Below are 27,525 nucleotides of genomic sequence, written 5' to 3'. Positions count from 1 at the left end.
TTGTTCTCTTATCGTTCGGTGGTGAAAGAGCTCTATTCTCTTCAGCAAGTCACTTTTAGATGTCAGTAAAGTATGTAAATTTTACAACTTTCCTTTTGGCCTTCTCGCCGACGTAAAAAACACGTCCTGCTGTTTTCCAGCGAGCCCAATAATATAAAGATAATTTAAAAGTATAAATCAAAATTGCGTAAGATACACAAAAATCTTTCAATATTGGCTGACGGTTGAAAAAGAAAACTACCAACGATTTTTGTTGAGTGCGCTTGTCTCTATCATAAAAAGACGCCAAAGCATGCTGAAAATAATAGCTGCCTATATTTGACGCTCTATCTAAACCATTGTCAAAAATCCAGTGGAAAACGAATTGGAAATTTTGAAGACTTATTAGCAATCGATAATTCCCTCGGGAATCTTCATGATGCCAAAATCTCGACGGGCAATGTTCAATTCTAAAGGGAATATCACCCAAGACTCCTTCTTTGGGATGAACTTGTAGATACTCGACAAAAACGTGGCGCTTGTATCATCATATCCTCCAAACACGAAAAGTTTTCCGTCAAAGTTCGTCATGCGGCTCAAAAATATATTCGGGTAAGCGAAATCCGGACCATCTCTCCACGTTCGTTGGGGCCAATTGAAAATCTCCGTATGAGGACCGATGGACATATTGTTTCGAAGTCCTCCCACGACTAAGACGCTCAGTTCCTGATTGGTACTCAAGAACGTTCCACACTCCACATAATATCTCGGTAAGGCCATGGGATCTAGATTAGTCCATTGTTGACTGGCCCAATCCAAAACGTACGACGTTCGTGAGTGTGAACCGTCCAAATCCTTGCCTCCGGCGATAAAAATATGATTATCATCCAAACCACACGCGCAAAACCCGTCATTTGCCTCGGGGAGATCTGGGCCTGGGATCATGGAACCATTGGCATTGAGGATAATAGTCGTCCCTGTGGCGTCAACTCCATAGTATCCGCCCATGAGAAGGATCCATGAGTCTTGGATCTGGGCTATTGAATAATCTGACCATTCCGCACCCACAGTTCCAATGGACTCCCACGAACGGTTCTCATAGTTGTAAGAGGTAATGTCTACTTCGTTTCCAATTCCACCAATGGTCAAAAGCTTGCTCCCTAGGACAAATGATGACATGCCAAATCGCACAGTAGGTAACGACGGTTGAATGGGACAATGTTTTTCATTGGCCATATCAATAACTTCAACATCAGCGGAGGGCGAAAATCCCGTTGCTCTTCCGCCAATTATCATGAATTTGGACCAAGCTGTAAAAACAAAGAAACAGAGTTACTTTTCATTTTGTTGCCCAGACTTTTTAAACTACATACACTCAAGTGATAAGTTGTGAAGCCAATGTTTAGAATCTCAATCAGGAGGCTTAGTATGGACGTTACCCAGTATGAAAATCCACTCAACAGTTGCTGCATCAAAAGCTGTCATTTGGAGAGACCATGAAGTAAAATCAGGGTTGCCAAAGTATTGTTCATTGTTGCTGCCACTTCAGAACCCAAAGTATGATCCAACTTTGCCAAAACAATTAGCAAATCATTTAGAATGCCAGACTTGTCCTTGAGTTGCTACATGTTTTTTCCTACAGAAATGGATTATTCCTAATTAAAATGAAGACATTCAAAGAATCTGAGGAGCTGCAAAACCTTCACAGGGTTTTGAAGGACACATTGATGTAAAAAGTTTCAGCCTCATATTAAAAGATTACATTGCTAAAGGATTCAGTGGTCATGGGATCAAACCCATGAACCCGAGCAATGCTTGGTCGCACGTTAACCAATTGCACTACATCCATCTCCCCTTTTTATTATTATCCAATAAATCATTCTTGTTTTTGGATATAATGATCACATTGCCTAAAACTTTGGCTAGTCCTGTGTTGACAGCCATATTTCATCCAACTGGAGTTGCTGTGAACCAGACCCAAAGGTGCAGCATCAGTTCAGGACCAAATCCCAGGTACAAGCCTTAGAGGGCTATCTATGGTCATGCATTGAATATGATTGATATGATCAATTTTCATGGAATTTCTACTTAACTGGAATACCTAGGTCCTCTCCACAATACCATCCCTTAGATTTACAGACATGCAGATTTCCCTTTAGATGATTTTTCCACTAAGGAATTCCCCCAGGATATTGAGGTTGAAAAAATTGTATGATTAAGCACGTCCTTTGGAGGCATTTTGAAATGAGCCACTTGTTAGAGATTGCGTCACAATTTTGGACTTAGCAGAAGTATTGACTTTGGTCAGTTTGGACTGGTGTGAGTCTGTCAAAAAGCTAGAAATCTCACAATTCTTCCAACATTAATAAACACTTCATAGGACAACGTAATTGGTTTAACTATTTGGCAAAGTGGGATCATGTGTTCTAATTCCTTCTTTGTGTGGACTGTGGATTGGTGGAACTTGCTTCCCCTGGGAATGATTCTAAGTGTCTTGTCCTTCAAGAAGTTGGTTAGTACTAAGAGAGCAGAATGGGACTAATTTCACTATTCAATGCCCTTTCTCTGTTGCTGTCTGAACTGTCAGTTCTCTGTGCCTAGAGCTTTATGTGTCTACCTTGAACTGTCCCTGTACCCATATGCAATGCTTGGTATATTGCTGCTTGGTGGCTCGGGGGATTTTTTCTCTTTCTTTCGTTCTTCCCAATTATTCGTATTTTTTTTCTTTCATCCATTTACTTTTTCTCACACAATGTGTTTTCAAGTGGCAGCAACAATGAACAATATTTTGGCAACCCTGATTTTACTTCATGGTCTCTCCAAATGACAGCTTTTGATGCAGCAACTGTTGAGTGGATTTTCATACTGCGTAACGTCCATAGGAGGCTTAGTAGCAAAACAGAGCAAGGCCAAACCCATTGTTTACTTCGAACTTCTAAAAATTTACAGGGCATAACACAATGTAGGTCTTACCAAGTATCCTTAATTCTAACAAACATGGACCAAATCAAGTACATTTATGGTTGAGTTCTAAAAGCATTGTTTTGGTCCCTATGTCTTTGAATAACTCTTTCCATTCTTTGGTTGCATTAAGGGCATCTTGTTGGAACAGGCCGATTTCCTTTAGTATGTCACCATCCAGATATCCTATTGGTCAGAGGTTACAATCAATCAGAGGCAGTATTGCTCAGTTTAAAAGAAAATGGCATGAGCCCTTCGCCAACGACGCAATAAAATCCCATACAATCAAAGTAAGCCTTACATTTCTGGTGTAATTCTGAATCGTTGAAAGCATTTATAAATCATAAATAGAAACCACAAATGCAATCTGTTGCCATTTTGAACGAGTTGGCCGACCACCTTTTTGGTCTAAACATGGACAAGGGTACACCGGAACTAATTTGACGCCGTCAGATGTACCCCAATAGTATAACGGAAAACGGATCAGCCCTACATTCAAGGACTAGCTCGGTCTGCCAATTCAAATTCGTTGGTAGACCAAACATCAAACGTAAAAAGATTGAAAGGTAAGAAAAAGATGAATTATATTTTTTTATTTTAATGTTATTGGGATCACATTCCCTGTACTGGTTAGAAAAGCCCGTGAAAAAACAAACTGAACCAAAAAACGAGATTGGAAAAAGTGAAAAAGAATGCATTTGCATTTTTGGACAGCCCTGCTAATGACGTTTGACAAAACCAGAGTTGTGCAATTTTATTGAACAAAAGAGGCCAGTTTTGATATCGATGACTATGTAATCTGTAGGGGTCGGAATATAGTTTGTTACTTTGGTCAAAATAGTTGTTCTTAAGTTATAAAAATCAGCCAAAAGAAGCTCCGAAAACGTAAAAATAAGTTATACAAAAGTAAAAAAGTTGTTGTTTTTTGGTTCAGCTATTTAAGCATAGTGGTGGCTTTTGAGTTTAAATTTGCTTGATTATTGTTTTTTTAAGATGATCTTGCTCTTTGGACTGAATCTTGCCTTTACATCAGCGAAAAATTAAATTTCCATGAAGACATCATTTCCTCTATTCCTTATTGATTCAATTTTAGTCGAAAGGAAATTGGTAACCCTCTGGCTTTTGGTCATTTAAAGGCTGACTCGAGTAATGCCAGATCTTTGCCCTTGGTCTGGTCTGTAGTAAGGGGATTCAACTTTCTTGGATAATGCTCTCTACTCATCGATGGTTTGAGGATGGACACCGAAAGTCTCACCCAGGTCCCTCGACCTGCCTCTTGCCAGTCTCCAGCAGGCCCTTCGTTTTGGTTCTGACCTCAAGATAGCGCTTATTTACATTTTCGAACATTATTTTAGCGACAAACGATGGGAGGGTTACCAATTGCCATTAGGCAAAAGAAGTTAGATCTACGTAGAGGACAAACCCTCAAGTAAGATCATTTGTACCTATGTCCCCATGTGCTGAACAATTACTCTTAATGAAAGCTTAGGGAATCAATGTCAAATAAATCATTGAGCGGGGACAAAAATTGTCACCCTAGGGAGACCTAAACTTACTTCCTTTATTTCTCCTAAATTTCCCCTAAAAAGTGACCAAAATTCCTCGGTTTTAGGTTATTTTATGGTTAAATTTCGTGAAAAAGTGTTTTTGCCCGAAAATGACCGAAATAGTTGAAAACTTAACATAACATAAATATTATGTTTCCGACCCCTAGAAATGTACCTACTTGCCTTCACCTGCATTTGTTCTGAAAGTTTGGCCTGATTCTCGGCCAAAGTGACGGGTTCGTTTATACATTTATGATATCGATTGCATGAAAACTTAATTGACCCAAATCAAAATCTACTTGAGTATACATAATCATGTCATGAGAAACATGAAAAAAATACTTTTGAAGAAGGTTTGAAACTTGGCATTTCTTTGAAAAAGGAACTACCCACTTGGAGACAAATGTCTGGGGGGTCAAGCTGAGTTGGAAAAGTATATCATTATCAGATTAGCCGCCTTCTTACGTGCTTACTATTAGAAAGTTGAAAGTGTCTGTAGGAGAACAGTTAATGGCGCTTGAAATAAACTATATTGAGTTTAACGTAGATTTAATGACCAAACTAGATTAAACAATTGAAACTTTTTTTTCGCCCAGGAAGAGCAACATTAATGCCTCAACATGTTATCCTAATGTGCAGGATCAATCGCTTTTTCCATCATACCAGAATAAGTGACATGGAACACATTTCCAAGGATTTTAACTTTGCATATCATAGGACATAAAAAATCACAATGTAAATGAATTTGAAAGTAAATACTTTTAACTTAGTATTTTAGATATTTACATTGACAAATATCTTAGTTCAATAGGACTAAAGTTCACAATTGGATTTTTCCCATGTAATAAACAAGTGATACCTAATGATTGTTATTTTCGTGGTTAAAATGCATTCGTCAATTCAAAATTGACCTTTTTGCAAAGAATAATAAAATACCTGGCCATAAGCTTGAAAAAACATAAAAATGATAAGAGTCTTCATGTTGGAGCGAAAAACAGACCAGTCAAAATTATGAAGTTGAATGATAAAATTTTATGGCTAGTTGAATTTTGAATACTACCCATAGTTTCAACCAGAAATTAAACTCTTGATAAAATTGCCGTCATTTTTGTTTAATGTCAAAATCACCAGGAAACGTAATACCAAAAGGTTGCCATATTTTTGAATAACTTATAAACCATTGACATTGAGCAATGCTTTAAAAGGGAGGTGTTTTGCAATTGGCACATTTAATATTTGCTCTTTTTGTGCGCCAAAATTTTGATTGGTGTGCCGTTATAGAGTTTGGTGTGCCTTTTTCCTTTTTTTGTGTGCCGTTTTATGTCACCCTTGGCTTTTCATGACCATATTTGGCCCTGTCATATGCACAATATCACCCTATCTAATCAGAAATTAGCAAACCCTATCATGGCTTGCTTCTGTGCTGTTTTCCGTTTTGATCTCTTGCCTAAGATTACTTAGTTCCTGATGTATGGCCATTTGAAGTGTCAATCATAACCGAAGATTCATTGACAACGTCCTACTCTTTTGTTTTAAATTCACATGACCCGTGTTCATTTTGAGTGGCGACCTCAGAGAAGTGAGGCCCAATTGTAACGGCATATCATTTGAAGCATTTTTTATCAAGTATTTCACTGGTGAGATGGTTCTTGCTCAAGCTATGTCTCTCATTTCACTTCCGAGCCAAATATACCGGAGTAAAGTGCTTTACTCATGGATAGCTAAAAAGTTAGGGCTTTACCATTTCGCCCCCTGATTGTGATTTGTTGGATAAAGAAGTCTTTCAAATTTGAAGAATTTGCTCACACTTATTGGAGGCAAGTCCATATTTGCCAAATTTTAATATTAAGTGGGCTTTATGATTGAGTATTTCAACAGATTTACGAATTGCCAAATTGTGCGATTGACTCCAAGATCAAGTTAGGATTTTTTTCTTGGTGTCTTTGTTTTGGATGTTTCAGCCTTTATGATTGCCTTGTTGATTTATACCTTTATGAGTGACCTATTGTTAAATTTCAACCTTAATGGTTGCCTTCGCCTCTCTTTTCGACCTTTATGATTGCCCTGTCGCTTTTTAAGGCCTTTATGATGTCCGTCTTATCAAAGTCGGCTAGCTTTTGATCGCTTCGTTGGCTTTTCATTTTTAACTTTGCTCGGAAAAAGCATGAGCAAACGCCAGCGAATGCAAAAGTCAATTAGCAAATGAACGAAATTCCTCGAATTTTTTTAATGTAGTGGCGAGTGAGCAAAACTCATGATATTGGGTGCATTTCACGAATATGAGAATGTCAAACTTGTGATATGCACGAATAATGTCAAGCCAAATGTTACTCAAGACTCCATATTAGGGCCCTCTCTTTCATCATACTCATTGCTACACTTCCCACTTGAGAAGCTTCGTAGTAACGTTCCTATCTCCTCTCATGCTGATGATACAAGATCAGTTTGTGACAGGAGTGTTCAAGGCTTTTGTAGTTTGTTAAAGGTCCTAGATCAAATCTATTCTCGTGTTGCTAAGAGTAATATGGCCTTGAAGAGCTTGAAAATCCGTTCAATCTCATTTGGGTCAATGGCATTAAACAATGAACTCGTCTCTCAAAACGCACTAATTCCCTAAATGAGGGAAAAATATTCTTCAGGTTTCGTCCATTAAGGCATTGGGTATAGCACTCCAAGGATAATGAAAAGTTCGATGAGTATATCCAGTATATAGTAAGCAAAGCTTTATAAACATGTGGTTGGCTTTAGGTTCTCAATTGGTTAAGAAGTTTCTTTTGTGGTAGGAAGCAATTGGTCAAGGGCGACGGATCCTTTAGTGAAACAAATCATGTTCAGCTTAATATTACTACCTGTATACCTTCTTATGCTAAATTAGTTTCTGGTAGGAATGAGCAAGATTTCAGTACCTTTGCAGAGGATTTTGATTTTGATCTTGTGTTAATGAGAGTAATATGGCCTTGAGCTTTCCCAAACAGGTTTTAGGGTCAACTGTTGTGACTTAAGAGGCTTAATGTGCATTGTGAGAGCACCTTCAAGCCCTTGATAATCGTGGCTAGTTCTTACAATGAAGTCCTCGTCTCTTTTTTCTCGGGCTCCTTCACTGTTTAATTCACTTCTAATAGTCATAAGGAATGCACAGGCGTTGTTAATCCGTTGGCATTTTTCAAGTCAGATTTGGACAATTTTTGAAGTTTTGTTATTTGAGTAAGTACATAATCAGAAATTATAACCACCGTGAGGTGCCAGTACCTGACACGTTCATTTCATGAACTTTGATTGCGTCCACGGAAGGATTCGATTCTGAGGCAAAACTCCAGCTCCTCAATAAGTGACATCGATTCCCATCAAATTTAAAGCCAGTGCAATTCACACTAGAGGCTAAACACATAGCACCGCAAACCAAGTTTGACCTATAGGGTAATAAAAACAAAATTGTACTGTCCGTCCTCTCGTTTATTTTTCTATTAACTATGAGCCTCAAGGAAAAAGTCAAAGGGAGAGGGTAGTGCTTCCTCTATCCATCCTCGAATCATTCGAAAGAGGAGAACGAAATGCAAAAACACCCTGCCTGATGGGCTTGTCATCTGATTTGATGGAAGTCCCAATGATCATTCAGTGATGATCAGTTTTAGATCATTATTTATATGGTACTATATTTTTAAATAATCATAATAATAATGAATCCTTATTGCGGCTCTTGGTCATGTTATGGCGGGAAATAAATATAAATATGGTTTATAAGCATTATACAAACATTGTTAAAATACAAAAGAATAATATCAAATCGGAAAAGCGATAAGATAGTTGATTAGAAAGTGATATCACAGTGAATATGATCAGCTGCTGTACCGTACATCCGAGATAGTTGATTAGAAAGTGATATCACAGTGAATATGATCAGTATTGTTCAATGCACATGACGAAAGTGAAGAGGGGAATTAAGGACAGTACATAAACAGGTGGGTAGAGGTAAATGATGAAAATCTTGGTTATTGCGGTAGAGTGGGTGGGTCAGATTGAACAGATCTTTTGTCAGCTCCCGTTGTTGATGGCATTTAGCCGTGAGCCGGACAAAGGTTCATGACCGCCAATACTCCGAAGGGATGTCGAGCCATGGACAATAGGGTGTTAACAAGTCCTTGACCGGGAAAGACAATTTGTGTCCGGACATCACCTCCGAAAAGGTCAGGTTCCCAACACTGCTGGACTCTAACCTGGCCAGCCCGATGGTGAGGGGCTCGGTTTCGCATAGAAAATGCGTCCATGCATTGTTGACATATTGGGGCACGCACAGTTATCTTTTGAGGAATTTGATGAAGGTGGCATCGGTGGATTTTAGGGCGGATTGGGCAGAGTTTGGGACCCACAGGTGAAGGCCCTACAGGGAAGTTGGGTTGATGTAGGTCCGGAGGAGTTGAAGAACTATTGGAAGAGGAAGATTCTTGATGGGTAGTCTGTTGCACATGCATCTGATCCTGGCCCAGGCCTTGATTATAGCGTAGTTCAGGTGATTGGTGAAGGGGAGTTGGATGGAGCAGGAGAAACCGACATAGTTGAAATACTTGTTGATATGGAAGGAGGTGGGAGGTAGACGAACTTTATGGAAAACAATGGCCTTTGTCTTGATGGTATTGACTTGAATAATAATGTTTTATAATAAACTGTTGAACTCAATACTATCAAGCAAATCGTGAAATGTGTGGCAAACATTTTCAGAGGGCATTAAAAGTGGCCCTTGTTTTTCCATTCTAATGTTTAAGATTGGGCGGGAATGCTTAAGTTACGTGAGTGTTTTATAAATGTTTATTCATTCGATTTCTCAACAACTTTACGCACCTTTCAACACTTTTTGGTACAAATATCCAAGTTTAGACATATCGTGCCCAAAATTGCTTGTCTCGTGTAGCTACCAACCCTACAATCAGTTACAATGGAAAAGCTGTCGAGGAATAACTTAATGACAATCGCAGAAAAGTCGTCCAATCGAACAAAAATTATAGAAACATGTATCTTGGCGTTTTCTAACATGTGAAACTTAAGTTTCTTAAATTTTGAAAACTATGTTACGTGAACACTTACCCTCCCGAAGCAGTTTTAGTTTCAAGCTGTGAGTCCTCGTAGCTAAACCGAGTAATAGATCGACTGTGAAAACGATTTACCGGTAGGCTCCAGGTCAAAGTAGAGCCTACAAGGCCTGCAACAAGCAACGAAATTGTCGTCAATTGGTAATTGGAAAGAACCGACATCTGTGACAACCCAAGGAGACTGGACGATTTTAGTGTGAAGAAACAGATTTTAACCCGTTGCAAAGGCAATTGAGTTAATAAGATCTAATTTTGAATATGAGGTCAGTTTGAAGCCTTGATCTAATTGAACATTTAAGGTGGTTAGTCATGTTATTGTATACAGAGTGTTACAGCAAAGATGAGCGATTGTTTCATTTAAGTTTGGCTCGTAAAATCTTTTAATAAAATACTGGCTGGATGAATGCTTTTGTTTTAACCGCATTGAAGAAGAAAGAAAGGGCTCTCGTCTGTAAACTGAGATGCAACTCTAGCCCTAAAAATTAGTGCACAGGAGCAAACACACCTGCTCGTCCACGATCTCCTGGACACCCAAGTGCCACATTGTATGATCAATGGCATTGTCGGCATCAGTATGGCCGCCATTGGCCGCATCAGTAGAGCGAAGGAGGCCGAATTAGGCTTGGAGAGGACTTCTGGAAGTGGTGGCCACGACAAGAAGCGAGATGAGACTTTCATCAATGCATTCTAGGCCAAAATGATGACCGACCCGAGCAAAGGCATGAAGACGCTTAGTGACTAGTGATGTTTGATGGTAGGTAGATTTTCACGGTGGACTTGGTTTACAATTGAAGGAACAAAAGGTTAAATTTAGATTGCCTTTCTCATTTTTATCGAACTACATTCGGCTGATTAGAAATTATTGAAAAATATATAAAATCCATACCTAATCGCTCCATTTTGTTGTAACACCCTGTAATTTAAAAGATGAGCGTTTGCCTGGACCTTAAAGCTGATCCCATTATATTTTCTAATTTATATTTCTTGTCTTGTTTTGCTCATGGTTAAGTGGAATCTTTTAGAGTCAAGAGAAAATTTCTTAGATCTATATTGTGACCCTAGGTTACTTCTTAGGCTACGGTATCCAAGGAGTGCATGAAGTGATATTTGTTTGACGTATTATGGAATCGTCCTTGTGTATCACATTAGTTACATAGGTAATGTACTAGTTTATATTTGATCAAACAAACAAACTTTGTCTGAGGTAGTCGGCATTCTATACAGTTTAAACTGTTTTCACACCAATTCAGTTCGTTTTACCCCAAAACCAAAATTTGTGATACATTATGCGGTGAAGGTCTAAAAACATGCTTTTTGGAATGTAATATTTTTTTGACTGGCTTTTACTTGCGACAAATATTTGTGCTCGCCTGATGGGACGTTTCAATGCGCTTGATGGGCAATATTTGCCACTCGTGATTGAGCTATTCATTGAAAGTTGAGAGGACAATCAAGAGATTGGGATCACTTACTGATGAAATGTAATCCATGTCAAAAACAGGTGTGTTAAAAGAGGATGGGTTATCATGGGAAATAACTTTGAGCGTCTTCATCATGTCTCAAAAAGTCCCCAAGACAAAGTGGACCTGATGGCACTTGGAGCGAAGTGAAGTGGCTTAGTGTTTGGTGCAATTTCTTGGCCTGAGAGAGGTCCATTGTTTGATCACCAAGGAAGACTTTCAGACGTCCACTCCAAACCCACACAAAAATTACAAACGGAGATCCAGTCTGATATCGGAGTTGACACTGGCCAATGGAAAAATGTAGAATTGATGTGATGGGTCAGGATCAACTATCTGACCCAAGCACCTCATGGCCAAAAAAGTGCAATGCTAGTCACGATACCTATTCCAATTCGTACTAACAAGATGGAAAAAAGCCAATGGGCTATCAAGTGCTAAGGAACCATGATACCGCCCCTCATTGATTCTGAAAAATTATCTCCCGGTAAATGTGCTTTGTCTTTGTTGTGAGGCCTTAAAAAGAATGTATGGACCTCCGCCGGGCCATGAGCAGACTCACAAGAGCGCTAACCAAAAGAAATAGATATCGCTGATTTTTTGTGTGTATTGGCTTTCATCGAGGCCTCGCATCAACCTTTCACGTCCTAGGTGAAATTAGACATGGACCGAGGATGATGAAATACGCCGAGAGGGCCGTACCCCCTTCTGACTCACTTATCAAATGTCTGGCAAAAAGGGGATATGAAGAAGGGTAAATGATTACCTCTCCCAACAATTGAAACATTTAAGCGACATTCAAACGACATTATGCGCGTTACGCATGATCGATAAATTGGCTCTAATAGAATGGAGTTAAATCTTGAACTCACTACCTCGCATATTTATTGATATCAGGCTTTAGGCCAGTCATTTCTATGAGTAACTCGTCAAAAGTACTCTTTTTGGACGCTTGATTGTTGTATAAACTAGTTGATTTGCGTTATTTCTGAGTGTTTTGCCAGTAGAATGATGGGACTTAGGATATACTGTTAGCATCACTTTCACCAATCAAAGCACCTTTTAGCTCGGTTACCCAAATGATTCAACATATAGAACATATTATTGAGGAACTAGAGAGACTTGAATCAGTCGCTGTTGTCTACCGTACTACTTTGATAAAGTAGATCGTGGCCTTTTCTTGAATAGACTTCATGACATAGGGATCTAAGGCAAGGTTCTCAATTGGATAACAAGCTTTATTCATGAAAGGAAGCAAATTGTTCAAGTCGAGGGATCCCTTAGTGACATACATGATGCCAAGTCGAGTGTTCAACAGAGTTCAATCCTAGGGCCCCTCTTTCAAGGTTTTGTGCGTTGGTGCGTCAAGATGAGATGTCAACATTTTGCAACTCAAAGTCCATGATCCTCCACAAACTACGCACTCTTCAATCCCTTATGACGACTTCAAAAGATGAGCGGGTTGTTGCAGGACTAAACTTTACTGGCGGCAATGCAATATTGTTTTCATCTGAAGGATCTCGGGCTACCGACGTCGTCTTTTCTACTGTGTGTCCCCAAAATTTAAAAAAAATATTGGTCAGATTATTATTTCTCATTGAAAGAATCTTCATTCTATCATGGGACGTACCTATCCAATTCTACCTCGCCGTTATCTCCATGTCCTCACGCCAATATGGCAGACGTTCACACGTGTTCTTTACCATGAGCAACCCGCCAAAGATCAAGAACACCTCTGATCGTCTATGAGATGATCCAGGCCATTAGTCGGTTCACCACCTTTGCTGCGGGTGGAGCTGCAAGTGTACCCTCCATTCAGGGTGTTCAGACCACCAGAGACCCACCGGGCGCCAACGCTAATAGGAAGCTCCCACCTTTCTGGTTCACGGATCCCCCCCTTGTGGTTCCGCCAGATTGAGTCAGAGTTCTTGATAAGCATGCCGCAAATCACCAATGATAAGACCAGTTTTCATTGCGTCCCGGCCGTTCTCCACCAGCGTGCCAAGAGGGAGGTGAAGCACATGCTCTTGGACAAGTCCTTCGCCAGTCGCCACCATGAAGGCCTCATTGATGTGTTCGACAAGAGCATAGAGGCTAAAGTTGAAGAATTCTTCAACAGGACCTCCTTTGCCGAGAATATTTGTTAGGATAAAGCCCATCGCTTCTCCTCTGCATGGGCGACAGTGCTCCATGTTGTCAGGAGGCCAATGGAGTTTTGCTCTTGGTGACTATAGGGCACTCAACGTGGCCACAAAGGATGCCCGCCACCCCCTCCCTCACGTGACTAACTTTGAGGCCAAGCTCCTTAATAACATGGTGTTCAGGGTAACGGACATATAAGGTGATTCCATCACATCCCAATGGCGCCAAGTGATATCCCCAAGAACGCCATGTAGGATTGTCCATTATTCGAATTGTCTACGCTTGATGTCTCTGTACTATACCTCTACCTTCCATCTCATTCTTCCACTTTCCATGTCTCTCAGGTGACCAATAAATGCTCACTTGTGTTCAGGCTTCCAAATTGGAAACGTCTCCGTCAATCCGTATTCCCACTTCTTTCTGGATACAACATGGCGCAGTCAGTATGCTTTTCCCTTTGGCTGTGTCCAACGGGAATTAACGGACCTGCTCCCACAGGGTAATTTTGCCGGCAAAGCGCGCCGAGTTCGTTAAGGTCATTTCCGACGCAAGTTTCTTGACTGTCTCCTCCTAGACAAGTCGGGTAAGTGGAGAGACCGCCCCATTTAGTGCGATTGTCATCCTGGGAACCAGTGGAGTTTCAAGGACAACAAGATGGCGGCTGCAACGAAAAAAAAGAAGATTGCGGTTCAAATTGGGATTTGTGAGAGGGCATGCAGGTCCCTCTGTCAACCCACAGAGCAAATCACCAACATGGACTACTTTTTGGAGATGGTGTGTACCTTCACGACGCGAGTGGAGACCGTGGGTGAGCTCTACGAGGATTTGAAGACAATTGACGGATCGCCGGAGATTCTTGCGGCAGCCAAGAAGGACATGGCAACGTTATCGGACTTGAACAGAAGGGTGCAAAGCGCGGCACTACGCGGACTGTCAACCTTGATGCTGCAATGGCAAGGGCCAGCAACCAGAACATTGAGGGAGCAGGTTGGGCTACGTCCAAGCACTCTGTCTAGTATGGCAACACCACCCGAGATGAGAGGTTGGGTCAAAAAGGTTCATGGCTTATCACGCAGCCTCCAATATGGACTTGATTGATCTGACTCAACAGCACTCTTTCTTCACCCCACACTTGGATGCAGCTTTAGCGGGCTACATGAACTTGGTTGTCTCTCCTTCTTGGACAATCTCCGACTGTGCTTGACTTTTGGAGGAGAGATTTTTAAAAATTAGTCCTTTGTTTCAACGACGTTGGCAATGGTACAAGGCAGAACTCCAGTCAGGTCAATCCATGAGGGACGCCATGACTGATTTGCAGTGTGTCTGGATGGTATCAATGAAATCTTCGTGAAAAGACTCAAAGAGGCTGAATTTGACTCAACATTCAGTACAACGTTGGGTCTAGTGTGTGGTTCCATCAAGGGGCCAAAATTGCGGATTGATTTGGACGAATTGAGTGGAATTAAGCCACGTCATATCACCACGTCTCGCCAGGTCCCTGTCCACCTCTGCCCTCAAGCAAGTACCCTGATGGAGGAGCTCGGTACGGCGGGAGCCGTCGTCCTTTGCGACCAGCCAACTATTTGGGCATCACCAGCCCATTTCGCTCCACGGCCTAGACCCCAGCAACCCACCCTCTCAACAGAAGCCGTTACCTCCGTCCTGATGACTTGGTTTTGTCAGGTTGGCTTGCCACAATCAATTGCCTTCGAATGGCTTGGCTGAATCCGCGGTCAAGTCAAGGAAGGCTATGCTCGCAAAGCTTGGCGACCGTCTCTATAGCAGGGAGTTCAGGATGGCTGAAGTCAGTTTGCCCCGTCTATGGATTCTGCGGGCTCCACCTCACGACTCTCCCACTGGATGTATGGGATCCTCACATCACCACTTGAATGGAGGAGTTCCAGGCCGACAAAGATGGCCGCGGTCGAGGGGCGGCCCCCTTGGCTTCGGGCGACCGGGTGGGGGTTCAGAACCTGAAGACTTTATGTTGGAATACTTCCGGTACGATCGTCTGAACACTGGATCCCGGTCGTTCATACCAAATAGAGACCGACTCGGCCCCCGATTTCTTCTGGCGCAATCGGCGGTGTCTCCTAGCCAAAAGATCGTTTCCCACATTGAGGATGAAAACTTCTCCCTGCTATAGAGACGGTCTCCAAGCTTTGCGAGCATAGCCTTCCTTTGATTTGACCGCGGATCCAGCCATCCGCCTTGGCCGTACAGCGGATTCAGCCAAGCCATTTGAAGGCGGATGGTAGGGTGAAGACGCTCAATGGACGACGTGCAACCGTTCCCACAACGCCACCAATTGTCCTCAAAACTAAAGGAAACTGGAAACTGGGGTTCTAATCTTCATTAAGTAGTGCCACCTCCCTTTCACTTTCCCGGGAACCCTCCAGAGTATGTTCCCAAGGATTTAGCGTCCAAGTACGTGCCTGTGCGTCATAACGCGCCCAGAGGTTCATTGGATACACCCTATGACGGACCATTCCGGGTGCTTGAGCGCCAGGGTGAGTTGTTTACCCTGGACTTTGGGGGTGCCCACGCCTCCATCTCAATTGACCGCCTCAACGTGACCAGAGGTATGGGTCCATCAGATGTTCCCCTCCCCTAACGCTGGGGTTGTTCCCCAGGTGGCAGTCCTAGCCCTGTTGATCCGGTGGTTGATTGCGTTGGTAAAAGACTTATAGAACAAAAAGACCATGGTCGTGATCCAGTTCCTTCTAGAATTCAGGAACAAGCTCGTAACTTAGTTCTGAATCAAGCAGTCAGTGTGGATAGTTGACCTCCTCATTCTACGCAATCAGGTCAAGTGGTAAGACAACCGAGACAATACCCTAATCCTTAACTACAGTATCGTTCCCTCAAGTGATTCATAGTTCCCAGGGGAAGTCGATTGTATCAGCGGGTGGGAGAGAACTGTCTATAAGCGATGTCAGAATAGAATGACTGAGCGGCATTGGTGCATCAACAGACAAGCGGTAAAGGTATGATTTAAGCAATGCCAAAACCAACAATGTTGACAGAACATGTACTCGGTGCCCCCAGCTCCTTGCAACCAACCGAAAGGTTAAGTCGGGTTAGGTTTGGTAAGGCTGGGTTAGGTTGAATCCAGGTCTAGGGTGTGATCATGGAACCCTTTTTGTTGCGTTATTTCGATCAAGCAATTTTGAAAACTGTCTTCCAAGATTGACTTGATCACTTCTTTTTAGCTTCGGCATCACTATTTTTTTATAATTATTATTAAGCAGTGAACTAATCAGTCGGAGCAGTTTATGGACGAACATCCAAAAAGCATCCCGTAAATGTCTACCAAAGAAACCATAAGCCGGACTAAAACCATCCAATTGCAGGGTTGATCGCCATGCATGTAAGCCCTTTGATGTAGATCGACTTTCTGGAGCAATGCTTTAATGAATTTTATTGGATTTTGCATTGGAGGTGCAGATGATTAATGGCGAATGTGATCGTTCTTACAGAAGTCCTTGAAATTGTGGCGAAACTGAGGCCCACCATCACTCTTTAACCACAAAGGGAAACCAAAGTCCCAAAAGTATTATAGAAGAACATCACAAACAGACTTGGCGGAAAGGCCATGTAGTCAAGAGACAAACAGATATCCACTTTTTCTGTGTCAACCATTGGGCGATAATGGTGATGTTCTGTCTCAAAAAGATCCACCAAGACCTTCTCTATGGGAAAACTTGCAACATCAAACAGTATTGGTGCGGCTGGTAAGGTTGGGTGGACAACTCGAAAGGGATCCTGATGCCTCTGCGATCCCGTGAGTTGCTACGAAATTTGCAAATGCGAGCAATGTGTCCGAATTTACCTCATTCGATGCCGACCACAATCTTAAATGGGCATATTTCTCACATATGACCCAGTGTTTCACATCCATCGGAGTCTCGTTCAGTTACAGCCACAATGCGCACTGCCAACTCACGGATATCTCTAATAGCTTTGAATGCAGTGTCTGTAGAGATGATATTTTTTCAAATTCGGATTGTCTATCTCGGGCAACCGCAAGAAAAGGCTGCTCCCGTGCTTGCAGGCCATGATTACCTCGAACATATGCATGCCATCTATTGAAAGCATGTCCAACTCGGCCTCATCTCCAGGAGCTCATAGTTGAGTGTAGAAATCGCCAATGCGTTGATTTGGCTTCTTCTTGATTTGCTTCCAAGCCAATCTCTTCCCAAACAAGGGATAAATCTCCAGGAAACTCGCTTTCAATGAAGTGAAGCCCTCCTCAATGTTAACCACATCTCTTAGACGTCTGTCTGGTCATTGTGGCTTACAACTTCCCTTTCAATTTGACGTGAGAAATAACTTCTGCTCAGTCATATTGATTTGATCCATGTTAGACGCTCCATAATATCCTTTGAATTTTACCACCCACACTCTCATCTCCGGGGAAAAAGATTCCATGGTCGCTAAAGTTGCAGTTTTTATCGCTATGCTGAGAAGCTGCATCTACTCCTCCATAGCTATACTTTGTTCCTTTGTTGCTTGGCTGCCTTCATCAACCAGGTTCTCGTAGAACTCGCCAATTGCGTCGACCCTTTTTGGAAGCAACCAAACCATCTCTCGAATCATCTCTTTGTCCATGTTCTCGTTGTTTGCCGCATCCTCTTGTGTCCTCCTTGCCATTTTGAAGTGTCCCTTCTCTGTCCTTAACGAAGACCGGATATTTGTCATAATGGACTGCAACGTGAGAAGGGGTTGGGGGGTTGAAATAGGCGCACAGGTTCTTATCCACGGGGAGGGCAGTTCTACTCCAACTGCAACATGAAATGTTCTTATGTCAAGTTGAATGTCACGAATGAGTTTGAACAGTGAGACAATTCGTGATCAAAGGGCGTCTCTATTTAGACAGAAAACTCTAGGACACGCAGCCAAAATAGTGGGGGATAGGGTCAGATTGCCGGGAATGCAACAGCGATGAAAGAGTTATTCAACTTAAAAACGAACTCATTTCTTTGATCTTTTAAAGTCCACCTTATAGCCAAGTTCCAGTGCATATTATATTTAATAAAATTTCGCTCCCAAAATTCGTTGCGGCCTGTTTCTTGGTTTTAGGAGCCATGTTGTGTTGTCAACTTCGAGGTGATCATTAAGTCGTCTGTTCTGACCTTCTGGCTAACCAACCTACAAAGGTTTAAATCTACTCATCCAATATGCCCAAAGACCCCAAAAGACCCAAGGGAGCTGGTAGCAAGCCTTATTTGGGCGCCCGGCCGGCCCCTTTCTTTCCAATGGGACGAGTTAGGTATAGTTTTACTACGTAGTTTGAGTTGTCCGGTCATTCTTTGAGCAATATCTTTGTGTGCCTCAATATGCCAATAATGCTTGGACACATTTCATATGCAATCCGGGCACAAGGTATCCTTCCCGGTCTAGGACTTTCTAACATCTTACTATCCTTAGCCTGGCACCTCTTTGAAGTTTTGGTGGTCATGGACCTTACTCGGCTTCCACTCAAATTCCATCAAAGACGGGAGCTGTTGAAAGATCTTTTCATGTGGTTTTTCCTCTATACTGCAATAAAATCTCACTCGTCTAAATCATCTTACTCATTGAACTAAATAAGAGTCACAATAAACGATCATACTTCAAATATTGCTTTCAAGTTTGCAAAAAAAACTTTGAAGATTTAAGGGTTTACGTAGTTATGATTTAATGTTTACTGAAATTGCTTGGCAAGCATTGTTTTTATCATTTGTAAGCAGAACTTGGTGCACAGGTTTCTCTCCAGCTAAGATAAAACATGATCAATATTTACTTTATCCCTCTCAAAGCCTGCATTACAAGAAGATAGAATGCAACTGATGTGCAGGTTAGTAGAACAAAGTAAACATTGCGAACAATTCTAGGTATGTGGATTCACTACTAATGGGGACCAAACTAATAATCACGGAAGGTTGCAACTAGGGCCGTGTGAAAATCTTAATTTACATTTTCAATGGCATTTGACTTTACTGATGGAATGTCGGAAAACCCGTTACCTAACCTCAAAAACTAACCCTGATTTTTCTTTCGTTAAACCAAGGTTACTTTTTACTTAAAATTGTCATTTTACGTTATGATATAATCGGTCGATTGGTCAGTCGGAAAGCTTTCCAAGGTTTTTGGCAACCATGATTTTGAAATTTGACTTGATCCCATCACTGTGATTCACCCAAAGTACCTATTTCACCTATTTGTCAACAAGCCGTGAAATTGGGCGCTGGCCCACCACAAAGGTATGGTCACACCACAATTCCATTCCACTGCTGGGATTCCAATCCCGGTAGCGGTAAGGAAGTCCGCAAAAAAAAATTGCAACATGTTCGAGATTTTGTGCCACATAATCATATCCTTGTTAATGGAAAAGCCAATGCCGCGGTCTATGTAGACAGGGAATTCATTGACACATCAATTGCAATCAACTACTTGGCTTAGAGAACGCCTGAGTTTCTATGAAAAACTCTGATATGAACGGGCAGTCATTGCTGGCCTATCACCAGATATTGCCTCTTATGTCATTTGAAGGGCCTAAAGACCATTCAGCTTTGGTGGCCCATGAAAAAGGGTGATTGACGCATTGAAAAAGGCTGTAGATGAGAGATCCGCCATATCCGTAAATCTAGAGCTGGTAGTTCACTGGAAAACAGTCCCAAGTGACAAATGGTCCGGAGAGGGAAACGGTTTGGAGTGGGAAACAGTCCGCAGTGGGAAACGGTCCGGAGTGGGAAATGGTCCGGAATGGGAAACGGTTTGGAGTGGGAAACAGTCCGCAGTGGGAAACGGTCCGGAGTGGGAAATGGTCCGGAATGGGAAACGGTCCGGAGTGGCAAACGGTCCGGAGTGGGAAACGGTCCGAAGTGGGAAACGGTCGAAGTGGGAAACGTCCGGAGTGGGAAACGTCCGGAAGTGGGAAACGGTCCGGAGTGGGAAACGGTCCGGAGTGGGAAACGGTCCGGAGTGGGAAAGGTCCGGAGTGGGAAACGGTCCGGAGTGGGAAACAGTCCGGAGTGGGAAACGGTCCGGAGTGGGAACGGTCCGGAGTGGGAACGGTCCGGAGTGGGAAACGGTCCGGAGTGGGAAACGGTCCGGAGTGGGAAACGGTCCGGAGTGGGAAACGGTCCGGAGTGGGAAACGGTCGGAGTGGGAAAACGGTCCGGAGTGGGAAACGGTCCGGAGTGGGAAACGGTCCGGAGTGGGAAACGGTCGCGGAGTTGGAAACAGTCCGGAGTGGGAAACGGTCCGGAGTGGGAAACGGTCCGGAAGTGGGAAAACGGTCCGGTGTGGGAAACGTCCGGGAGTGGGAAACGGTCCAGAGTGGGAAACGGTCCGGAGTGGGAAACGGTCCGGAGTGGGCAACGGTCCCGAGTGAGAAACGGTATAGAGCGCAAAGTGGTGTGGGAGACGGCCATGAGTGGCAAATGATCCAGAGTGGGAAAACAAGTTGTTCATTTCAACTCATTCCGGAAGTATTTGTGCCTCTTGGTCTCCAAAACAAGCAACTTTACATAGATTCAATCTATGTATTCAATTGATTTTCTTTGAGACCACAGACTGCGCGTCTATCAGGAAGTCCTTCAACAGAATAGCAAATTTGGAAGCTTTATCTTTATTGCCACAATCCAGTCCAGCTGATTGTCAAAACGACAGCTGTCTCCTAAGGTATTCGGAGCAAATGGTCAAAGGATTATGCATTTACCAAACATGCAACATAAACTAGAACAACTGGAGGCTGGAGCTCCTGAATTGGATCTGGCCGGCCCGGAGAGCGATTTGAGCAGAGCATGATTCTTCAACACTTATTCCTGGACATTGCGGTGACAAATTCCTTTGAAAACTTTGGTTACTGATCATTCAAAGTCCTTTATGATGTCATGTTCAGGGCAATGAAAGCTAGCATTGTTGTTCTATCTAGTAACCTTGATTGCCAAGTTGGCAAGCAACCAGTATGGCTTTCAAAAGTCAAACTTGACCCCAAGTCTGGTGGAGAACTGGGATCAACACCGTCATGATGGCTTGGTTATCAATCTATAAGCTGAGTAGCCCAAATACACCAAGCAAAGTTCATTATTTTCGAATGTCACTTTCTTGGTCCCCAGTTGATCTGTCTTGGGAGGCCTTCATTCTTAAAATCCGGAGAAAATGACACTGCACTGGTGGTTGAAACTAGCCAGGTCTTACTCAAGAGGTACACGACCTTTGAAATCTCGATGCATTGTCACTTTTTACGCGAAATCATCACCTACAGTGATTGTAATCCGCCCGTCATTAGTATGATGAGTTTGTTGATAAAGTTATAGATGCTCTAGGTATAGACATAGATACGCAAGTTTCGTATACGTCATCAAATTCGACCGATCTGTTTGGCTGCCAATAGTCAAGAAACATAGGGGTCGCACGTTTGCATTGCATAATAGGGTAAAGCTTTGAATGATTTATGACAAATATGATCCACCATGGTTTCAACCAACTCATTCCACAGGTTTAAGAGCGTCTTTTGTCATTACAATGATATAAGTGTGTTATTTATCAATAAAATGTAGATGACACACTGATCTTTCGCATGCTGCCAGTCACAAGTTGGACTAAAGCATTTCAAAAAAGAAAGTACTACCATATTCAACAAATTACATTGTAAAGTATGAAGGGACTTGTTTATTGATGTATGATTCCCGGATGGTGGCTGTTGACTAGATATTTATTGATCGTTTGTGGAGGTATTTATAATAAGGGAAAATTTCTATGGCGAGTATGATGGTAGGAGCAGGAGTATTGGTAAATGTAAATTGATATCGGTGACTAGAATATAACATCTCCCTTCCCGGGGGAGGGGGCCAGGGTTGACAATGGGGGGTACAGCACAAAAATAACACAGAGGGTTTGGTGGGAATGACTAGAGAATTGCGACATTTGACTAGATAAGCATGAACATAAATAAAGTATATATGACTAGAGTTGAATAATGTAGTGACTAGAAGGATTGACTAGGCATTGAAGGGTTTGACCAAGATCTATCCTCCATCCAGGTCAGCATGTCCACCGGTCCTCCCCAACCATCCAGGCATTGATGTCTCCCCCAGCACCTCGGACACCCCACAGTCGACCTGGCTCAGTCACCGCTGCATCCACGGACCTTCCGCTGCACCCACGGGCGGGTGACTGCAACCACGGGCCTTCCGCACGCACCACACTCTCATTGCGACCACGGCCATCCCGCTGCACCGCGCCCACCCGCTGCAACCACGGCCATTCCGCACGCATCATGTCTCTTCTGGGCCCAAGTTCCGCATTGGCGTCCTCAGTCGTCTGGGGGAAGGTTCTTCCAACTGGAGGTGGCTACTACCGGCTGTGCCATGTATGATTGCCGGATGGTGGCTGTTGACTAGATATTTATTGATTGTTTGTGGAGGTATTTATAATAAGGGAAAATGTCTATGGCGAGTATGATGGTAGGAGCAGGAGTATTGGTAAATGTAAATTGATATCAGTGACTAGAATATAACAATTGATAGACTCAGGAAGCACACATGTGATAATGTTAATCTGAATAATCTAATGAAATATTATAGCAATCTAAATTTGAAAAAAATGGGTACAGAAAGGATTTAGAAAGTAACAAAACAGTATTAACAATCCAAAATGCCATATCCATTAATCAGCTTGTCTTCAAGTAAAATTTTGCAGTGTCCTTGAAGAAAATATTCAATGATCCTTGTCATGACAGAACTCTTTCTTATATAGCATATCAGTTCAAAATCTGTTTGGAAACTTTTTATTTCTATTGATTGTTTACATTTTTGAAGTAGAGCCACTTGTCAAACTTCGCGCGTCTCTGAATCCAGGGTCCCTAGATCAAGTCAAAAGTCGGCCTTTGGCTATTATGGCAGGAAAGATTTGAAAAGGAGTATTCCGTCCGCGTTAGCTCTGCTGTTCCTGGCAATGCATAATGAACGAAGTAGGTCTTGCGTTGAGTTATGGTACGGTTTTGGAGTGATGGGTAAGGTTTTGATTGGCCATGAATGGATTTAAAAGGTAAAAGTTTAATTTGGAAAAAATGTTGGAAATTTTTCTATCTTAGAAAATTGCAGAAAGTGCTAAAATTCACCAAAAAAGTAATGGCATTTTGAAACAAAAGTTCTTTGAATTGAGTAGAATGTAATGCAGTATCATTGAATTTGAGGCACATATTTCACGCAAAGAACGATTTTTATGGGAGAAAATGTCAAAAGGGTAGTTCTTTTAAATTGGCGAATTTTCGTCCCAGATTGGAGATTAACTAAAAAAATCCCAAATTACGGCAGAATTTTTCGGCCATTTCATTTCTTTGGCGTTTTCATTATCAAAACGTCTGGCACCACTTGCAATGAAAGCGGCGCCATTCAAAACTTTAGTTCGCGTCGAATTATACGTCCTAGTAAATAACTCATGCACTTTTAACTTGAAAAAACACCACCTGTATGAATTTGGTTAATTCAAGACATTGGTCAGAACATCAAATTGCTCGCCTCAACGTCAATATTTGTGGATGGGAGATAGGACCAGGACCAAATGTAAATGTGATCCTTTAATCAAATGCGAGGTGCTATCTCTCTCGTCTCTTAACCCTTCATTTTCCATTTAAAAAAGAAAGCTTTGCTGAGGGCCTTGTCAATGTTAGCATCATGACTAGCGTGATTGCAGGCTTAAGTTTTCTTCTTGCTCTGGCAACAGGCCAATACACTCCTGATTGGGAGAGTTTGGATGCCAGACCGCTCCCGTCATGGTATGATGAAGCTAAAGTCGGCATATTCATGCATTTAGGACCTTACGCGGTGCCAGGTAAGAAAATTACTTCATGTAGGCATAGATACTTCATGCTATATAACATGGACCTCAAAAATGGCCACTTTTTTTCTTGATCCTTATAATTTGTTCAATATACTGCATTTTTGATCGACTGACTGAATGTTTTAATCTTCGCCTAAAACTACCGTCAAATCAAACGTTTATGTTTATCAAAAAGCTAATTCAAATGGCTATTTGTTTCCAATGAGCGTCCATTGTTCTTTGTTACAACATTTTCTTTGAACGAATATAAGGCCTGGACAACGGAAGAAATGTTATTCATGCATTTCAATAGGCCTTGAGAAATGCTTACGTTTGGAAACCTTAAAATAAGAGCTACACAAAAGGTTATGCCATTTGGAACTTTCTCATTTTTTTAACGACGAGAAAAATATAAAACACTCAAGCGGATACAATTGGATTTTTTTTCTGGAAGCCTTGCACTACATCATTTTTTTTTATTACCCAGACCTGGTTCATTTTTTCCTATGTTTGCAACACACAGAATGCATTTTCAAGATTTTGTTGTCAACTCTAGGTGTAGAGTCTGAATGGTTTTGGTTGCAAGCCACACGAAATGAGAGTGAAGGGGATCAAAAGTGCGCCAAATACCTTGAGGACTACTTCCCTCCTAAGTTTGTTTATCAGGACTTTGGACCTATGCTTACCATGGATTTCTTTGATACGGACTTCATCTCCGACCTGGTTGTGGATTCTGGAGCCAAGTAAGAAATTATGAAAGGGAAGTTTTGACAAGCTGTAAAATGTACAACCCAAACATATTCTGACACAATCCACATGGAAAATTTGTATCACTAGAAAAGCCAATTGACTTGTGCTGACTTGATAATAATACCTGATATCTCGTTCGCAGATATCTTGTGTTCACATCTAAACACCATGATGGCTACTGCAATTGGCCTTCAACCTACAGCTACGGCTGGAATTCCATGGCAGTTGGACCGCGACGAGACGTCCTTGGGGAATTAAAATCATCGTTCGAGAAGAGACACCCTGGCTTCCATTTTGGTGTTTATTACTCTTTGTTCGAATGGTTTAATCCCATTTACCTCAAGGACAAAGAAAATAATTTCACAACAAGGTAAGTGTGTTCGATACACAATATAAACTTTCAGGGTTTTTTTCTTCTCATCTCTGTTTAATATTTTGAACTGATTGAATTATCACTTCATTCAAAGAGCGCTCCCTGCTCATTTAGTTTGGTAGATTTCCAAGGTAGACCGGAATCATCATTAGAGGACGCCATCGATAAACTAATCTCAGTTTTTGAGGAAGCTTGCGCTGATTTATCAATCTTTGAATGTGTTCCGAAATATGGGACACGGACAGAAACTCTTAAGTACGAGAAGAATCTGTTCAAAAATACTGTCAAACTAGCACAACGGCTTCCGAACAATTTGATTTCAGTAGTTTTAGTTTCTCTCCAAAAAACATTGGAATTAGTCTTGGGTAAGATTAAGGCCTCCATCGAATATGACCACTTACAAACTGAGAGTAAGGTGGTTCAGGAGGTCAGATCGAATCCGAAGGCTTGTTTCTCTTATGCAAACTCTTGGGGAAAGATGGGTGTTTCAGTCCAGCATGCAATCCCCTTCTACCACTCATTTCACTCCTTCGCAAAGATCAACTCCGCGGTAATCCACGTAAATATGGCCAAGGTCCGTCTGACCCCAATTGCCATGGTAAATGATTGCTTTCGATTTGGAACGTCCGATCGTTTCGATCGTCCTCCTAGATACTGGTGCCATTGAAACTCTGATTTCGACTGAGATAGATGAGACTTAAATTCCGGCCAATGCGTCTCGATATTGTTCTTTTCAGAAGCCAATAATTTTAAAGGTGTATGGAATGTGTTGCTGTTATAGAGCTTAAAATTGCTCAACTGAAAACTTTCGCTGTTCTTATCTCTCGTAAGACCCGAATAAAAGGTTTTCTTTTAGAATGGACCGTGAGCTCATCGAAAGCAGTCAAATTAATGCCGAAGCCTAGTCATTTTTTCCATCCACTTTTTCCCTTCAGGGAATATGCCTTAAACAAGATGCAACCGGAAATGAAAGAACTCATCAACAAGTACACCCCTGATGTCCTTTGGGTAGATGGTGAATGGGAAGCCGAATCAGAGTACTTTGGTTCTACAGATTTTTTAGCTTGGCTTTACAATGAAAGTCCAACCAAAACCAATATTGTTACAAATGACAGGTACCTCAAAAATTTGACTGTTTCATTTGTGACACTTTATTTGTCAGAATATTTACCCTCTTGATTTTGTAGATGGGGCCAAGAAACCCGCCTAAAACATGGTGGATATTATTGTGGTCCCGATCGATTCTCCCCTGGAACGCTTCAAGACCATAAGTGGGAGAATGCCATGACCGTTGATAGGATATCATGGGGTCACAGACGAGACATCAATATTGAGGAGATCTTTTCCATGGATGAATTGGTCTCTGAAATCACGAAGACTGTCAGCTGTGGTGGCAATATCTTAATCAATATTGGTCCAACCAAGGAAGGAACCATTATCCCCGTGTTTCAAGAACGACTTCGTTCAATTGGAGCGTGGTTGAAGGTCAATGGAGAAGCTATCTATGGTTCCAAGCCTTGGACCACACAAAATGATACTCTGGCTTCGAACGTGTGGTACACTAAAAAGGAATCCGATGTGTATGGAATTGTCTTGGGTTGGCCTAATGATGACGTCATTCTCCTTGGAGCACCTAAGGTGGAGCAAGGGCAAACGAAGATAACCATGTTAGGATTCTCAGGCACCCTGGATTTTACAACTGAACCTGAGGGTCTGGCAGTTCAGTTTCCGTCTTTGGGAAAGGTTGTGCAAGGCTGCTCTGCTGGTTGCCAATGGGGATATGTCCTAAAATTTGAAGGGTTGGCTAAGGACGATGACTTTAAAGTGGATACAGGAATTAGGGTTTGAAATAGATTTTAAGGAACCCCCCTATTTGCTTCCATACATGTACTTGAAATCACTATGGCAATGAATATGAATGAAATGTAATACGATTTGTAAACTACAATTCGTAATTAATGCACAAGGTAGACGTCATATCAATATGATTGGGAATCTGCAACGAACGACTTTTTTATTTTAGCATTTCGTAAGGAAAGTATCGTAATAATTAGGAAAAGAGATATAGTTCACTTTTTTCTAAATACAAGGGCCTCCAAGAACTTCTTTGGAGATCTGCAGATATCAAGGATGGGGCTTATGTGCCTTAGAAGTGGCTAGAATGATCCCAGTTTGAGATCCTTTATTTTCCCTCCCTAAAGGTTCAACAAAACTCGAAACTCTGAACCTGGTTATTTATTCTGAAAAGTTGTTGATTTCATAATTCTAAAATAACTTTCAACTAGAAATGTATGTGAAAGTTTAAACTGCGAAAACATTATTTTAGATCAAACCCCTTTGTTTGTATCATTATGTCTAATCCAGATGTCCTAACCTGCCAGGTCTGTTCTTGAGGCATTCGAAGTTCTTGAACAAAG

General features: G+C 41.8%; 2 protein-coding genes across 2 annotated transcripts; one reads left to right on the top strand and one right to left on the bottom strand.

The window, feature by feature from the left end:
- Window positions 1-291: 291 nt before the first annotated feature.
- LOC131890896 (uncharacterized) lies at window positions 292-9,730 on the bottom strand. The gene is made up of 3 exons (XM_059240342.1): window positions 9,567-9,730; window positions 7,737-7,897; window positions 292-1,289 (listed from the first exon to the last, which is right to left on the bottom strand). Exons 2-3 carry the CDS (start codon window positions 7,873-7,875, stop codon window positions 385-387), a joined length of 1,044 nt encoding a protein of 347 aa, XP_059096325.1. The 5' UTR covers window positions 7,876-7,897; window positions 9,567-9,730; the 3' UTR covers window positions 292-384.
- Window positions 9,731-23,742: 14,012 nt separating this feature from the next.
- Window positions 23,743-27,110, top strand: LOC131890500 (alpha-L-fucosidase-like). Its single transcript, XM_059239850.1, has 5 exons — window positions 23,743-23,997; window positions 24,542-24,728; window positions 24,878-25,105; window positions 26,044-26,223; window positions 26,296-27,110. Exons 1-5 carry the CDS (start codon window positions 23,841-23,843, stop codon window positions 26,954-26,956), a joined length of 1,413 nt encoding a protein of 470 aa, XP_059095833.1. The 5' UTR covers window positions 23,743-23,840; the 3' UTR covers window positions 26,957-27,110.
- The last annotated feature ends 415 nt before the right edge of the window (window positions 27,111-27,525 follow it).

The sequence above is a fragment of the Tigriopus californicus genome, chromosome 11 (genome assembly GCF_007210705.1).
Source record: "Tigriopus californicus strain San Diego chromosome 11, Tcal_SD_v2.1, whole genome shotgun sequence".
NCBI classification, from domain to species: domain Eukaryota; kingdom Metazoa; phylum Arthropoda; class Copepoda; order Harpacticoida; family Harpacticidae; genus Tigriopus; species Tigriopus californicus.
Note: the sequence above shows the minus strand (reverse complement) of the source record. Positions and strands in the feature narration are given on the sequence as shown.

Bases quoted from the DNA above. Each gene is read 5' to 3' on its own strand.
- LOC131890896 (XM_059240342.1), bottom strand. From the start codon at position 7,875: ATGTGTTTAGCCTCTAGTGTGAATTGCACTGGCTTTAAATTTGATGGG. The intron at 1,290-7,736 runs GTACTGGCACCT...TTGTTTTTACAG, and splicing joins TCATGAAATGAACGTGTCAG to CTTGGTCCAAATTCATGATA.
- LOC131890500 (XM_059239850.1), top strand. From the start codon at position 23,841: ATGACTAGCGTGATTGCAGGCTTAAGTTTTCTTCTTGCTCTGGCAACA. The intron at 24,729-24,877 runs GTAAGAAATTAT...TCTCGTTCGCAG, and splicing joins GTTGTGGATTCTGGAGCCAA to ATATCTTGTGTTCACATCTA. The intron at 26,224-26,295 runs GTACCTCAAAAA...TTGATTTTGTAG, and splicing joins AATATTGTTACAAATGACAG to ATGGGGCCAAGAAACCCGCC.